The sequence below is a fragment of the Ciconia boyciana genome, chromosome 6 (genome assembly GCF_034638445.1).
Source record: "Ciconia boyciana chromosome 6, ASM3463844v1, whole genome shotgun sequence".
Lineage (NCBI taxonomy): Eukaryota > Metazoa > Chordata > Aves > Ciconiiformes > Ciconiidae > Ciconia > Ciconia boyciana.
The window spans coordinates 8,196,087-8,211,728 of record NC_132939.1 but is presented as its reverse complement, the minus strand read 5'-3'; the positions used below and the strand labels follow the sequence as shown (position 1 = coordinate 8,211,728).

General features: G+C 40.6%; 1 protein-coding gene across 3 annotated transcripts; it reads right to left on the bottom strand.

The window, feature by feature from the left end:
* Positions 1-4,454: 4,454 nt before the first annotated feature.
* ARL14EP (ARF like GTPase 14 effector protein) lies at positions 4,455-13,469 on the bottom strand. 3 transcript variants are annotated; one of them, XM_072865139.1, is made up of 4 exons: positions 13,330-13,469; positions 8,634-9,140; positions 7,477-7,607; positions 4,455-5,999 (listed from the first exon to the last, which is right to left on the bottom strand). In XM_072865139.1, exons 2-4 carry the CDS (start codon positions 9,054-9,056, stop codon positions 5,771-5,773), a joined length of 783 nt encoding a protein of 260 aa, XP_072721240.1. In that variant the 5' UTR covers positions 9,057-9,140; positions 13,330-13,469; the 3' UTR covers positions 4,455-5,770. The 3 variants fall into 3 exon arrangements, with proteins under 3 accessions (XP_072721240.1, XP_072721238.1, XP_072721241.1); XM_072865137.1 differs by having other exon boundaries at positions 13,202-13,341; XM_072865140.1 differs by lacking the exon at positions 13,330-13,469 and adding an exon at positions 13,145-13,268.
* Between the last annotated feature and the right edge of the window lie 2,173 nt (positions 13,470-15,642).

Here is a 15,642-nt window from a genome sequence, read left to right as displayed (position 1 = left end):
AGGATGAACTAGAACAAGAACTACTGAATTTAGGAAACTTACTTTGCTACTGAAAGTGGGTAAATTCTGATTTTCTACCTTTAAGCAAAGTAGTTGTGTTAACGGAATAGCTCTGTAGTCTTTATATACACATTCAATTATGATACTGTTTCTTCTCTATCTGGGCTGGGCTCTGGAAAACATACTTTGATCCCTAGTTCCAGTTTCTTAGATGACTTATGAGGCCTTAAGAACTGTGAATTGAGTAGGATCACAGTGATCTCTCGTTGAGAAGTTTTTGAGTTCTGATGGTTCTGGTAAGTGGCTCACCTGGGATGCTTAGCTGGTGCTTGCTGGGACTAGTTTGTTCTTTTTTTTAATGTGTAAATTAATGTCTGCTTCATGGTATTAATTCAGTAGCTAAAATGAACAATTTAAAGTAGGTAGAGCTATCAATTAAAATGCAAGAACAAATGGAAAAATAACAAGGAGAAAAATCAGAAGGTGACAGAAGAGAATTGCTTTTACAGCAGATTGCTGGTTTTTACAGAGAATTGCTGGTTGCAGTCTTGGGCTCTGCATGGACAGTAAATCACTGTTTACTCTCAGGAGGTTGTAGTAGATAGTGTGGTCACCTGTGGGTGAGATGGACAACTGAGTTTATTGCACTCTAGTTGTTAATATTGCCCTAACTAGAGCCTAGAAGGGCAAGTCATTTAGTGTGCTATACAGATTTAATTTGCTGGTGAGTACATGTGAAAGGCTGCCAAAGGAAGCTGGAAGAAGAATTAGGGCAATTTTCTCACTACTTAGTAATAGTAGGAGACCCAGGGAAACTTTTCGCATCCCCAGCTGCCCCTGTTGTCTTTCGCCACCCTGGCCTACCACAGTTTATGCTAGGCTTCTTCTGGTTGCTATTGTAGCTACTCTGGTAAAATACCGTCAGAGTATTTTATCTGTTTGTCTGGGAAACAGGACATGCGTGGCTCTTCAGCTGCGCATTGCACGCTGGCAGTAGCACTAGTGTGCATGTCAGAAAGTCTCCCCTTTTGCTAATGGGTGCAGGACCTTGCTGTGAGTGGGTTTCTCGGCTACCTAAGACTCAATTTCTAAGGGGATCCTCAGGTAGAAGCTTTAAACCAAGGTTTCAAAGCAAACACTGTAAATTGTAAATGTATCTATAAAGAATTGTGTTGATCTCTACTTAAAGAACTAGCAATTGGCAAGGTATTTGGGGGAAGGGGATGGGTGAGAAGTTTTTATAAAGAACAAAAAGAAAATCCATTTCTCTTAATTTTAAGTGCTAATCTTGTACTTGGATCTGCTATATTTCAGCTTCACAGATGTGGGTAATGCATTCCTCCTCTTGGGCTCGATTCCTGAATCTATCTGATAATGAACTCCCCTCTGCTCAGGCGACTGGGAACGCATCTCTACGAGGTGCACCAGGAGACGTTCATGGTCAGCTTTGCAGTAAGCTGATGCCCTCTGCTGGCTCTGAGGAGCTTTTAAAATGTAAAACACCCGTTTCAGAGCAGGATAATGAGTTTCGAACAAAACCCCTCCTAGGAGTGAACGGGGCACTTTAACTGCAATCGTCACACCTCCCTACAATATTTTTTTAATATGCGCTCGGAGGAGAACTGTTAATTTGAACTCTAATTGCAGTGAATGAATATAAGAATAGTTCTGCTTATGGCTTCCACATTGGTAAATATTAGATGCAACTTGTAATTAAAGAAAGATCTTTAAATACAAATATAATCCTTTTACTAAACTGTTCTTCTAGTATTAGTAGGATCTAAAAGCATGTATAACTTAAAGTTGGAGGCAACTGTTTAGCCTGTTTAAATAAAGTTGTCGTTAGTATGATATTGACTGGTTAGAAGTCAGTATAAAGGTGAATAAAACTTTAAGAATGTTTGCTGAAGAATTACTGGGGATAATTATCTGGATCATGAGGGACAAGCTACTACACGTCTGTACATCCTATATTCCACTGAGAAATCAGTTGAAAAATGCTAAAACTCTGCATTTATTAAGACACAAATATTACCAAAAATGTGACTCTAATTTTAGAGGAAAACAAAGTAATTGAAACTGGAAATTGTACGTTTATGCTTTTTCACGAGACTAGGAGAACTGGAAGGCTTTAATGCTGATTTCAGCAAGTTGTAGCTGTTTCTGTCACATCCCAAGTGACACACGTCCACCTGAATACTTAACCCCTGTGTAGCTATGTCACTACGGGATTTCTGTGCGAGCTCTTCTGCAGTTGTTTATTGGTCCATTCTGGCCATGGAGGAACCACCTACACAAAAAGGCTAAAGAGAACATTAAACCAGGTCTAAAATCAGGAAAAAAAAAAAAAATAGTCACCTTATTTCAGTTTTCTTTTTTTTTCCCTTAGAGGCTTTAATTTGACTTCTGGGTTTATAAAATCATGCTTTTGTGTAGGTCTGTCTACTTCCTGCTGTTTCTGATGTCTTGAACGGTCAGCCAAGAGATTCAAAAGCTAGAGTCTCCTTATGTTAGTTTCTAAGAGTTATGAATTTAATTGATTAAAAGAAAACCAAATTCATGCTGTGTCTAAGGATAAGGTTATAATGTGTCTCCCAAAGATAAATGCCTTTTCGTAGCATAGATGCCAAAAATGTTAATGTAACCCCTTCTCTTAGTTAATTACCTGACTGTACTATATTGTTATTTGAGTATTTACAATCATTATTTCTTTAACAGAAAGCACCCCAGGGAATGTTTCATCAGTATCAGTTTGAAACTTTCAACTCTACTAAGGGGCGGGGGGGGGAAAGGACACATCCTGTCTCACATATGACCCCAAAAGTCTGTGGTAACTCTCACAAGGTCCTCAAAAGAGCTCTCACTGACTTTAGAAGATGTTAAATTTGACCATGTTCTAAACCTGATGTGAATTTTGCTCTGTGAGAGGAAGAAACCAAAACAGTACTTAACACTGTACTTAAGAGATCACAAATCTGGAGCTTCTGTTCAATAAACTCAAATTGATCCATGGGATATGTATTATTCATAAAACAGATTCTTTTATTGTCATTGATTTATCTCTTTTGAATATGTAAACTTTGTCTAGGCATTAATTTTTGCAATTAATATCAAAAGACAAGTTTTAACACAGTAACTGGGGTATATCTCCACTTAGCTTTTTTTCTTTAATGCATGCAGAGTTTAAAGTGGTTATTATACCTGGCTTATGAACTTTGGCTTTTATGGAAAGCAGTTGTTTCTGTTAGCTATGTTAAAAGAACATACTGTTTAACAGGCTTAGTTGTAGAGTAATTCTGAAAGATGGGGAACTACGTATGCTACCTGGAACAATATGCATCACTTCTAGATGATGATAAAATAGCTTGTGTATTATGCTGATGGGATAAGTTTGTGTGGTGTTTATAAAAACACATGGAAAAAAAATCAGAGAAATTCATAGCTGTAAGCATTCTATATCTAGCAAGATGGTAATGTTTGACTTGCAACAAAGTCTTTTAACAGAAAAACAGATGAAGGGGACATGGAAGTGTATAAAAATATATTACTGAACTTAGTAACACACTACAACCTAGGCATGTTAAGGAAATACAGCTAAATGGAAATGCCCTAAATATGTAAGCAGGACATGTGAACAACCAACACCAAACCCCCCTGTTTTACAGGAAAAAAACCCAAAGTGTCCTGTAGTTTCTAGAACAGTACCCAGTACTTAGCGCATGTTTTTAGTTAAACAGCAGTCCTATGCATTTTGTTAGGAAACAACTTCAGTGATTTATTTGGGAAAGTACTCATTGCTAGTGAATCTGTAAAATCAGAGACTGAATATGCTTTCCAGAGACGTAATGGAGATGGAGAAATACAGTTCTAATAATAGGATGCTCTAGGCAATTTAAGCTACTGGTAGACTTGCATTTCACTTCAGTGAAATGCTGTAACAGTTACTGAATCCAAAGTCTAACTGTGGACTTAAGTGATAAGTTATATTCATCAAACAGTTCGAAGCCTGTTAAGTTTATTAACAATGGGTACTGCTGACTCTGATCTAATGTAAAAAATAATAAATACATAAAAATTACAAGATTAGACCAGCTTTTCCCCCCCCCTCTCACCTTCATGGAGGTATCTATCTATTTTTTCATCTAATTCAAAAGGTTGCTTAAAAGAGGAAACGGTTCCAAACATGGATCAAGCACACAAGATTAATTGCTGTGTCAGGATAAGCATGCTCTGTAGTCAATAAAATAAAATGTATTAAATGCCACTTGCATGTCAGGGAAGCCGTGGCTATTAGGCATTTGTGGTGTTGCTGTCTGGAAAAGAGTGTAAAGAGCATGGTGCTCTCCCTAAAACTCACATGACTGTTCTTGTGATAAATATGGCTGGAGCCTAAGGCCAATGAGAGAGACATCCTTGGAAGAACAGCCAATACCGACTAAAAAAAGAAAGTCTGTTTAATTTTGTAGCAGATTTAATAAAAACGTAGTACAAATTGATGTTTATACTTTACTAGGACCAGCAGATGTCAGTACAACTCAAAGCATAACTTTGGATTTTAGCAACACAACCTTCATGACACTTATCAGAAAAGAAAATACTCTAAACAAATAGCAAGATTATACAACTTTATCAAATAAGTCTTCAGAAATCAATAGTTTACAGTATTCTTGAATAAATGTGACCCAATAAACATGCATATCTTCCAAGTCTATCACAGAAGTAGGAAATTTATCCAAAACACAACAAAAATACCAAGGAATAACACTTAATGTTACTAAGATTTCAATTATAAAATCTTTTTCCCATAAATCTTGTTATATTGTAGAATTTTGATGTTCTGAGGCTAGATACTGCATCAACAAAACATAATTTCAATTCAATTGAGTTTTTTCTTGTAGCAGTCTGGATACTCTTGGTTTGGAAACAGACACTCAAATTCATTTCAGCTGCATGCAAACATTTACCTTAAAAAAAAAAGGGCAAAAATAAAAAAAGGGGAGAGGGCTGTTGAATTAACAGTCTGGTCCAATTACAGACTGATAACAAACACAGCAAAATTATTTCAATTGTGTTATACAGAAACCAACAAAACAGTATCATAATTAAATACTTTAACATATTTTCCAATGCCTTAACAGTTTAATAACACTTTAACAGTGAGGCTTGAATTCCTAAGGATAACTTGATCTCAAATCCCAGTAACTTGGATATGATCTGAACTCCTAAATGCCTTTGAATTCCTTTAAGTGAACAGGATTGAATTTATCAGATGTAGCTGGGATAATCGATAGAAAATACAGCATTAATCCTGGAGAGAGCTTTATTAATACTGCATGTAAATTCACTGAGAACTTTTAGAGTGTTTCACATAAAACAGATTCAAAACCATGAGATCCTGAACTAGAGAAGGCAAAATGAGGGATACATGGAGACGGTACGCTATGCAAAACTGTATACGAGATGATGGTGAGTGGCTGAGGATATGTCAAGAAAATTTAGCACCTTATACCTAAATACAGTGAAAGACTTCAATGAGAACTTACTCGGATGACTAACAAGACTGAGTACAAGGTAGAATGAAGTAGGAAAAGATAGTAGTATGATTAAGCGTATTTCCATAATAATCCTGAAAATGAATGTGAAAGTGAGCACATTAATCATGTGGATAATGATAAATGCCAATGGCTTTCATTAAACCACTAAGTGATGAATGTGCTGTGTTTAATCAAAGCATGGAATATACACTCAGGATAAACATTGCACATATACACTAACCAACATGCTTATTTCTAATTATTTCTCCTCCTTCTATCTCAATTTGCTCATATAGCCACTTGCGGTCACAGCGACATTCAGCTCCACACTTGTTGGAGCCACACTTGGGGCAAGCATAGAAACACCCCAGGCAATCTTCATCAAGGCAATCGCAGAGGTCCATCCCACTGTAAAGCAGCAGTCCCTGGCTATCGTAGACTTTACTCTTGGCTGGTATAACTTGCCTGTATAACAAAAAACAACAGTTATTTCCATGTTAAAAAATCCACCTATTTTGATGCCAAGCTGCTAATAGTTGCGGACAGAAGTTTGCTTTCTTCAGGTGTTCATTTTAACACTCTCTTAATTTAAAAGATATATATATATTACTGTATTTGACAACACTTCTCAGTCCCAATTGTATCTCCACTATAGTGCTTTTGAAATAATTTCAAGAATGGGAAGTTTTTATTTCTTCAATAGCACACTTATTCAGCCACTTACGAATATTCTTAGTTATATGATGTAAACTTCAGATTACCTTTCAGATGATGTGAAAAGCTCCCTTAATTTACTTTTCTCTTGTGACGTGTAGCTGTAACTCAAAGGAGGTCATGTAGAATCATTTAGGGTGCACACATCCTAATTTAAAAGTATTTTTTATGCTTTTATCATTACCTATCTCTGTAACAGTTCTGTTAAACTGCAGAATCACAGAAAAACTCTGCTTGGAAGGGACCTCTAGAAGTCACCTTGTCTGACCCTCTGTTCAAAGCCAGGTCAACTCAAATCAGGTTGCTTAGGGCTGCATCTAGTTGAGTTCTGAATAGCTCTAATGTCAGAGATGCCACAACACTTTTGATCCAGTGTTTTACTAGATACATGGAAAATTTTTCCTAACATCTCATCAAAATTTCCCTGGTTGCAATCTGTGCCCAAACTGAGTAGAAGAAACAAATGGTGGGGAAAAGGATGTGTAGTTTGTGAACAGCACATCTAGTGTCTGTTTCTGTCTTGTGAAGTTAAACTTAGGGGAAAGGTATTAATGTGATCTTTCTTGCATGTTTTAACAAATATCGTATGACTAGTTAAAGCTGGGACTTCTGTCACTCTCCTATTAGGACAAGACTGAATTGGTCCAAACTTTTAGTGGAAAACGACAGACAAAATTCAGCTGCATAGACCTTTCCTCTGTAGAAAGCATGATTTTAAAATCAGTCACGTTAGAAGGTTGTAATTTGTTACCTAGTATTGTCCAACTTGGACACTAACTTCCTTTTTTAAAAGGAAGGTAAGGTCCTAGCTTGCATGCTTTTGTTTACAAAGTGTAATTACTGAGTTTATTGAAAGATGACAACTCCAGTATTTTAAGTGTAGTCTACTTGATCTTACTGTATTCAAATTTAGCCCATTACCATAATTTGAGTTTATGCATAAATTAATAGCTTCATCTATGATCTGTGTAGTATTGTCATGCCTTACCAAATACTTGTTTGTATTCTAATTGCCTGAAATATGGACTGTATGCTAACACTGTATCTTCTGCTTTGTTCATCTCAGTAATGAGAATGAGCTTTAACATCCTCAAAAACAAAAAAGCAATCCATAAACACACAAACATCCATATAGAAAATGTTATAGTGTTACAAGGACACTGACCATCAAGGCTATTTTATTTTGAAGTGAAAGTTAAAGATAATGTAAACACAGGAAACAGCTCACCTGTCTGAATTAAATGATGCAATTTTTGTTTGCAGCCTTCTTTTTTCCCTTTTACTGGTCTCAGGAGTGAATTCAGTCTGTCGTCCTGGATTAGCAAACTGTAGAGACTTTAAAGCCTTAGCTGTACGCCCCTGAACAAAGATAGAAAATCTCATTCAATTATAAATACAAATCTAAATTCATAAGAAAATGTCCAGTCAAGCCAGGATATTGTAATAACTTAGGTAAATTGTTGAGCTGAACTCTAAGCACTGGATTTCCCAGGAGAAACAACTTAAGTCTTAAAATTTTTTATACTGGACAACTGTACCAGCCTCAAACTCCAACAATACAAGATTTACAGTAGCAGTTTTAATCAATGCTTTCAAGTTTCATGCCCTATCAGTCTCCTAATCATACTGACATGTAATTGAAAAATACAGTTGGGCAATAGCCCCTAGGCTGAAAGGGACAACAGCTCCTAGAAGGCAATTCTGCTTTGCTACAGGGCATATATGGATGAGCTTTTGCTGATTTGGTTGCTCACTCTTCTACTGATTACCTGCATACACTCTGAACAATGCATCCAACAATGGTAAAGCTGTATTCCAAACTCAGCACCGAAAGCATTACCCTCCCACACCAGTTCATTACCGCCCCTGAACAAACACCATGGCCTTCACAGCTCAGACACCACAACAAGAGTACACTTCATTCACCTCAATGCACGTTCACTTTGTAATGAACTGCTAGAGAAAGTGTTGGTTTTTTTTTTTAACTGAAGAGACTAAACCAGAAGTTTATCTCAACATCCTTAGAAGCAACCTTTGCAATGTTCAGTTTTAAGCACATGAGCTTGTTTTTCTGTAAGGCTTGAGTAACAGCTTAAAATACCAGCAGCAGTCTGGTATTTACATAAACTTAGGAGCTGTAAGTCACCCTAATACACACAATCATTTGAATTTAAAAGGCCATAATGTTTAATTAGGAAAGAGGATTTTTTTAAGGTCTTCCAAATAAAGGTTTAAATACAGCAAACTCCCATACATCTAAAAGACTACACCTTTTCATATTTCTATTAAAAAACTTAATTTCTTTACATAGGACTTGTATGAAGCCCAATTCCAATAGCTTGTAGAACTTAGGGGGGGGTTGGGAAAACTGGTCCATATACATACGTCCGAATCAAGTTTTCTTCTTTGGCGATCTTCGGATTCAACATCCACGCTTCCGTTTATTATCTGCATACATTTGGGACAAAGCTTCCAACCAGGTACAAACTGCCTTCCAAACTTGGCACTTAGAAAAGTTGCGTCATCTAAGTCAATTGCACGTAAGTTTTTCTTTGATAGTTTTCTGTGTATATTAAAGGGATCACAACATGATTTTTGCAAGTCTTCAAATCTTTCAATGTAAATTTTTGCATGGTGGAAGCAGATTGTATTGTTCTCTGCAAGGGTTATTCCAGTCCTAAGCTGAAGTAACAGGAGGTCAGACGAAGACATATCTTGCTTAGTCTTGACACCAGTGTGACGGGTATAATAGGTCTTATGGCATTCATTGGTAGCTTGAAGCTGAACTCCAACTGAACAAGGATCCATTTTACTTTATCAGAACAACTTATCTCACTTATTTTGCCTAAAATGAGTTCTTTGAAGTCTTTAGTAGTTTCTATGAAGATCACCCTAGAGAAAGCATTAAAATCAATCAGATTTGTGCTGCAAACCCTTAGCTGTAAGCTTGACAGACTAGGTTTAAGTAATTTAAAAAACATGTAAAGAAATTATAGCCTCCTAGTCTAGATAAGACTAAAAATACACTGAATTTAATTCTGGAATTAAACCATGCATCTTATATTCCTTTCAGCAGCATTTTTTCCCAGCTACAGTAGGTATCAATTAAAAATGTTTAGTAGCATTACTTTCTCAAAAGCAATCTGGGAGCAAGGTATGAGGTGGATGAATTGTTCAGACAGCAGCCTGCTCTGGTCATGGGTCTCCTGGGGGCCCCCTCTCTTGGCACAATCCCTGCTAGTCAAGACCAGTTGCAAAGATGGCCCACAGGAAGAGACTGCTGGTGGCTAAACAATTCATCCATCCTGTTTCCAAGTAGTTTCTAGAAATAAAGCTGCTAAGGTAGGCTGCACAGGCTGTCTGATGTCAGTTGGCAATTCATGTCCAACAGCGCTTTCCTGTGTGTTCTTCCTGTGTATACCAGGTGCAAGTCCACACACACAGAATCAACCTCAGCCATTTCAAGAAACAGCCTGTGGTATACACAAAGATCGGTGGTTCTAGATGTGTGCAGTTGTGCTCACGTGGCCTTTACATGCAGCTCTCTCCAAGTGCCATGTCTGTTCGATGTAAATATTGGGCAGTTATTTAAAGTTAAACACAAACACAGTTACCAAATACAAAGCTAGCTACTGCAGAGTGGTCTCGTACCCATGCCAAAGTTTGTTGCAAATCCAATGCTGGCCCTAAAGCATCAGAGCCTGAGCCCATCTTGCGCTATTTTGTACTGCAATATAAAGGACAAATTTCTACCAAAAGAAAGGAATTCATTTGCTTTCAAAACCTCCAAGAACCTTAATTACAATGAATACAACCTGAGATCTTAATGTTCACCCACACACTACTCTGCAAAGACAAAATCAGACAAATTAAAAAGCATAGTGTACTGCTTTTGGCTGGGATAGAGTTAATTTTCTTCATAGTAGCTTCTATGGGGCTATGTTTGGGATTTGTACTGAAAATAGTGTTGAGAACATGCTGATGTTTTAGTTACTGCTGAGCAGTGCTTACACAGCGTCAAGTCCTTTTCTGCTCCTCAGACTGCCCTGTCGGGGAGTAGGCTGGGGGTGTACAAAAGCTGGGAGGGGACACAGCTGGGACAGCTGACCCCAGCTGACCAAAGGGACATTCCACACCATATGACGTCATGCTCAGCAATAACACTGGGGGGGAGGGTGGCAGGCAGGGCTGCTGCTGGGGGACTGGCTGGGCATTGGTCAGTTGGTGGTGAGCAATTGTTTTCACTTGCATTGCTTGTTTTTCTTGGGTTTTATTATCCTGTTTTTCTTTTTCTTTTCCTTACATTTTTTAAAAAACATTCTTTTTAATTATTAACCTGTTTTTATCTCAACCCACAAGTCTCTTTCTCACTTTTACCCTTCCTATCCTCCCTCCCATCCCACTGTGGGGGGAGTGAGTGAGCAGCTGTGTGGTGCTTGGCTGCTGGCTGGGGTTAAACCATGACACAGTTATTTGTGCTAACCACCAAACAGGGTAATACGGCTTTTTAATCAATAAAAGCATCAGCCAATTGTATAATGGAAAAAGTCTGGGATGCTACTTTCAATAAAATAAAAGCAAATAGCATCACAAACAACCTAATGACATGAAATGTGTAAGTTTATGCAATGAGAAGTTAATAGGCTTTTTAAAATTACTCTGAAAAGCCACTGCCTGGAGCATTTTTGCAGCAGAAATCTCTTGATTGTAATACTTCAGTTTTTCTGAAACGGATGTGTATATCTGAAGCAATTACACAACACATTTCCATATATTAAACTGTATGCACAGTAATTTAAAGGTCTTGCATAGGACATGCTATTGTCTAGTGATTTAACTGATCCAAATATAAATGATATGCTGGGCTATACTCAGGCCAGTAAACTTGTTTTAAAAGTATAATTTTATATCTGATTCAAGACAGAACTGAGTATAACTGAACAATTATTTTTAAACAAGTTTTCTCAGCCTATTGTTAAGAATGCTGCAGCTTTCACATTTAAATTAAAGCAAGAATAATAGAGGCACAACATTATAAACACCTGAGTTTGCAAAAAAAGGGTGTGTATTTCATTCTGGAAATAAAGCAAACTTGGTTCTGTTTTTTGCAAGTTACCTGAAAATAGAAAGACTTAAGTATTCTAATACTTAACACTGATTTCTCAGGTGAAAACCTAAATCCTGTATTTTAAGGACTAGAACTAGTCCAGTCCTAAATTTCTAGGCTATCTGAACTCTTCTTCACTGAAATGTCTGTATTCTAAGTTAACTAAGACCTCTCCTGAAGTTTTGACCCTGCACAGCTCTTCAGATCTGCACTGAACAATACCAATAAGGAGTAAAGTGTAGCTATCAATGAAGTTCTAAAAATTCGTATTCTCAGTGCCTGCTGAGCACTAAGAGTGCTCTGTTTTTACTGCATAAAAGTTCCAGTGCCTTTGCCTATTTATGCACTTTTACTGTGGAACTGACTTTGAATGATTTTTTTTTTCTCTCCTTTAAAGACCACCTGTCAAACTTTACCATCTTAGTAAACCAGCTATACTCAGAACTAATATTTTTTTCCATTAGGTGCACAAAGTTTGTCTTTCAAACTAAGGTAACTGGAACTGTATGATCAAAGCTCACTGCAGCTGAGTTAACACTTTAACAGCAATTTAGCTAATACCAAATAATTCAAAGAAGTCTGTTGTAGGCTATGCACCAAACTTGCTTCAAATGTTAAAATGTGGACTTTTGACTGGTTCCTGCTTAGACAGGTGGGGTGTGTGTGTAGATGAGGAAGCACGCTAGGTCAATGTAAGACTGACGATCTGAATTTTCAAAATTTGCAGGTGCATTAGAAGTCAGAACTCTTGGAAGATGTTCTAATTAAAAAAATAACTTATTTTCTATAGAACAGAAAATAATTATTTGTCCTGGTCCCCCGAAACCAGGACATTATTATGCTGCTATCTTTGGCAGGCATCTGTTTCGACAGATGACTATGCTACCTTAAATACCACTATGTTAAACAGAGGGAAAGCACATCAAATGTATCGCCACAGTTCGTTCAAACGATAGTGTGCTGGTGACGTAAGTTATGTATCTCATCCACTTGATTTGTAAGAATTCTTGGTAGAAGCTTCAGAGGCATTTCTTCCCTCCTCCCCCTTCAGAGGAGTACACAGCTTTTTGCCTTTGATTTTTCTTTGCTGGAAAGAGGAGAGAGCTTCAAAAACCAAGTACTTAAATGAAGGCTTGTATTCACACCTGTGAAATCATGAATTAGTGTTTACTGCACCAAACACTATAACCTAAAGCAGAAGACAGCAACGAGGATCAGCACAGCAAAGCACTTGTGCACAGTAAGCCTGCCGCACTAGCAGAGGTTCAGCAAGGGTTTTCTAGCTTCTTGCTGCAGGTGGAAACAGAGGATGGAGGAAACTACAGTTTAGACTGGCAGTACTGGGTTATAAGAAGTCGAAGGGAAGGAACAGTCCTGAAATTGCAGATGTGAGCCCATGTCTGAATATGTTACGCTGGATGTTCAAGAGCTGCACAGCACTGCACCCTCATCCAAACGGCGACAGCCCCTAGCCAGGGCTGCGTGTTGAGAACCGTGCGCTAATCCAGAGGAAAGCCCAGCTGCTCGCTTGCTTTTGCGGAGGGCACTAACCCTCTGAGAGGCCAGCCTGCCAGTCCGGCTGGGCGGAGAGCAGGGCGGAAGGGGAGCAGCGAGCCCGCCCGCGGCCGAGGGTGGCTGGGCACCACCGGCAAGGGCTCTCTGCAGCCGGGCGCGGCCCCAGGCCACGGACGGCTCCTCCCGGCCGCTCCGCGGGGCCCGGCATGGCAGCGCCGCCGCCCCGCCCCCCCGCTCCCCCCCCGACCGCTCGGCGCGGCCCACCGCCTCGCACCTCCCTTCCCGGTGCCGGCCGCACACCCCCTCGGGCGGCAGGAGGTTACCCCGGTACCTTGCCGGGGACTTTCTTCCGCCGTTGCGCCGGGACGCCGGCACCCGACTTCCGCGTTCCCCCAGCGGCTGCGGCGCTGCTTGTAGCGGCCATTAACCGCCCCTCACCCCGCCCGGCCTCCGGCTTACCACAGAGCAGCGGAACCGCCGAGCCGCCCGGAGCGGCGCTTCCGGTTGGAGACGGGGAGCGGCGACACCGATCGCTACAGAGGAATCAGCGGGGAGGGAGGGGGTGTGAGGGTCACGTGGCCAAGCGTGGGCTCGAGCGCGGTGGTTTCGTGCCCGACGTGACGTGCCGCCGTGTTGGGCTGGCGGTGCGCATGCGCTGTTTCCTCCCTGTGGAGGCGGGCCGTGATGCGGCCTGGCCGGCGTGGGGCAGCCCCAGGCCCGGGGCAACGATCCCCCGTACCCCGGGGGGGCGGTTCGTGGTAGCGTGGGGCGGATTAAGCATAGCCTGGCGAGGGGAGCTCATCTGCAGCCTTGTCGGCCCTGGGCGCGGATGGGATAGGCGGCGGCTGGGGTCGCGGCTGGGAGATGAGGAGGGAAGCGCAGCCGTCCTTTACGGGTGCTGGCGCTGGGGGCTGCTGGGGGAGAAGGGCTGCGGACGGTGATATCAGCGGCTGCTTCGCGTGTCGCGAAGGGCCGGGTGCGGTGCCAGGCGAGTGAAGTGTACTGAAAGCAGCGCTTGCTCTAAGGGCAGACCGCGGCCTGCCGCCTGTTGGAGTTGGCGAAGGCACTGGAAGCATGTCGGGCTTGCGGTCGGAGTGGAAGCTGTGCCAACCCCTCTCCTCCCCCGAGGAAAGTCGGAGGAAGAGAGGGCCCTGCCCCGCTGGCAGCGCTGCCGTGCCCGCCGCCGGGCAGCCCTCCCGCCGCTGCGGCTGCAGGGGGCGGCGGAGGCCGCAGGGGGGGCAGCGAGCCGCCCCCACGCCCTACCAGCGCACGGGCGCGGGTGGGTGCTTGATGAGGAAGTCTGGCTAATTAAAACAGGGAGAGCTTTCAGTGTTACCAGACTAGGGCACTTTCAGGGAGTCATATTTTTTTTCCCAGGTTTCTCGCGACGCTATTACCTGCCCCCCCCCCCGCCCCGAAATCGGTGCTACTGAAGCTGTTATTTATTTTAAATAAAATCTTGAAAATCTGTTGCTTCATTGGGGAAAAAAAAAAAGAGTTTCTTGGTCACTAGAATGTCTCCCAAAAGTGTGTGACTTTTTTTTTCTTTAAATTCTATAATGTTTTCAGGACAATGGATCTTTCCAGGGAGGAGGTATGAAATTTTGACTATTAATTTGTTTTATGGCTAGATAGTGACAACACGCCCTACTTATGTTTGGATGTTTTGTGAGCGTTTGGATGTTTTGTGAACAATAATGTTAATAAATAGAACACAGGTGTCCTAATAAGTGTCTTAAGTTTATAATACACTGATTTCAAATTGCAACGAAGTTAGTGGTATCTAAAAGAAAGCCTTAAATTACCACTTATGCCTGTAGAAAGTTTTTGTTGGTTTATCTATTTTTTGTTTAGAATGTTAAGAGTTTACAACAAAAAAGTGCTGGATGAGAGTATTTTTCTTCTGTTTCTGTCAGGTTGCTCTCTTTCCAGATTGGATTCAACCCAGAACTTTTTAGAGGATGTGACTGTTCTTTCCAAACCTCTTCAAAGGCAGGATAGCCTTTTGAAAACCTTGCCCTTCTCATAAATGAGATGTGACATGCAGTCTTCTTAGGCACTGGGCTACTCTGCCTGTGTTGTTCCTGTCCCGCAAAATAACTGCATATTGCTGAGTTATGACACAAAGAGACAGAAAAGATCTGTGAGATCATCTGCTCTATGTTTCTGCCCCCTCAGAGCTATTGCCCGTAGTACATCAATATATCACAGCCCAATAACATTAGCAACAAATTAAGGGCACCCAGTTAGTCATGCCAAAGGCTTAAGTCTACCTCCCCAATCATTTATAACTAAATAATTACTGTCTTTCCAGCAGATTTTCAGTGGATGGTAATAGTAAGAAGCTGAATTATAGTCAGAGCAAATACAGAAAGGCATGGCATGAACCTAAAAACATAATTTTAATGAGCCACAGAAACTAATATTAATAACAGAATAGTGAGTAATACATACTCATTACTTGGGGCTTGCCACAGATGATGGATATTACCATAACAGCTGACACCTCTTTCTAAACAAATAAATGATTTTGGGACTGAGCTAGGGTAGTGATTAGTGCAATAGAAGCCCGTCTTGAGGCACCATAAATATTTGGGCGTAGATCTAGGTGGTTAAAGTTGTGATTCAAACAGCTTTTGGGCCTGGTTTAATTGGAAGGGTTCTTAAGCTGAAGCTATGTCTGAATCTTGGATTTGGCAAATACTAGCCAAGCCTAAAAGAAACTAAATTTGCCTTAAAGGGCAAAACAACTGGCTTGAAATATGTAGCCAA